This window comes from Otolemur garnettii, unplaced genomic scaffold (assembly GCF_000181295.1).
Source record: "Otolemur garnettii isolate 467f Iridium unplaced genomic scaffold, OtoGar3 scaffold00124, whole genome shotgun sequence".
In the NCBI taxonomy this organism is placed as follows: domain Eukaryota; kingdom Metazoa; phylum Chordata; class Mammalia; order Primates; family Galagidae; genus Otolemur; species Otolemur garnettii.
In genome coordinates, this window is record NW_003852519.1 from 4,226,142 (window position 1) to 4,227,403 (window position 1,262).

At 36.3% G+C, this 1,262-nt stretch overlaps 1 protein-coding gene across 1 annotated transcript in view; it reads right to left on the reverse strand.

Moving 5' to 3' along the window:
* The window catches only part of EPS8 (epidermal growth factor receptor pathway substrate 8), a 65,234-nt gene that overhangs the window by 21,600 nt on the left and 42,372 nt on the right, over window positions 1–1,262 (reverse strand). The window contains exon 15 of the mRNA XM_023517910.1: window positions 445–588. Coding sequence (XP_023373678.1) covers window positions 445–588 — 144 coding nt within the window. The remainder of the gene's footprint in view (window positions 1–444; window positions 589–1,262) is intronic.

The following is a 1,262-nucleotide window of genomic DNA, read 5'->3' on the forward strand; positions in this document are numbered from 1 at the left end:
AAAAAAAAAAAAAAAAAAAAAGATGATTTTTTTATGACAGAATTTTACAAAATTTAAGTAGGCAAAGGCTGGTGAAGATGAACTGCTGGACACTCCAGCTGTTGTCTTGGTGTCACCCTCTGCCAACAGGAAGCCACTGGTGGATAGGAGCACTATGGTCACAAGACAGAAGCACTATTTCTCTGAATGTCAGAAACTTTATAGATTGGGGGGGAAAAGCATTCAGAGAAGGGTTACTGCTACATATTTTGAACAATTTCCCAGGAAATAAATCAGAAAACATATGTATAATTCTTCCCTGTGTCCTTCACCATTGCCTTTCCCAATTACTCTAGAAAAACATGTATAGCCAATTCAAGTTCAAAATATTAATGCACAAAAGTTAAATCCTGTTAAAGAGTGATAAATTTATAATATTAACATTTGCTAAGAAGTCATAACTACCTGTATGGTATGTGTATAAGGTGGATCAGCACGCCCCAATCCAGACTCTGGAGGTCTCACGATATCCAAAATGTTATTTGGCACAAATCCAGAGTCTCCACTTGCATTTCGAACTTTCCACCACTGCTTCCTATCATCAAGGATCTGTCATCATGCATAAAAATAAAGATATAGTTTCCATATAAAAGTCAATATATGAAGGAAGTACAATTTTCACTCCTACACTTGAGCCAAGAAAACTTTTTCACTTCTGATATATTGACTTGGCATCGACATAGTATTTATTGAATGATGCTCGGGAATTACACGAGGAATTGTATTTACTAGTACAGAACCCATATTATCTCTGAAGACTGCACCTGCAGCATTTGAAATACTTATAGAGCACAAAAATGACTCTCTTGGGAAGTCCCATTGTCTCTATTTTGGGGATAGGAAAAAAGCATATAAATTGTATTTTTTGAACAAAATTTACTGTGATCATTCATATTCTACATTTAAGAAGAAGATGAACTCTTGATTGTAACCTAGTAAGGAGATTTGGTTATTACAGACCATCGCTCACACCATTAGCTCACTGACTGCTGGGCATACTTGTGCAAGGACACAAGCATAAAAGAAAATGTTTTCTCTTGTTAAAACATTGTGGCATCTACGTCTGAATTGATAACTAGGCTTGATTCCAAAATGTATAAATCTCAGAAGAAGAAAGCAGGCAAGGAAGAGAGAGCAAAGTAAGCTAAGTAATCCACCCTCCTCGTTCCCTTCTCAAAAAACAGATAAAAGGTTTACTCCAAAGCCACCTCTTCAGAAAGGGT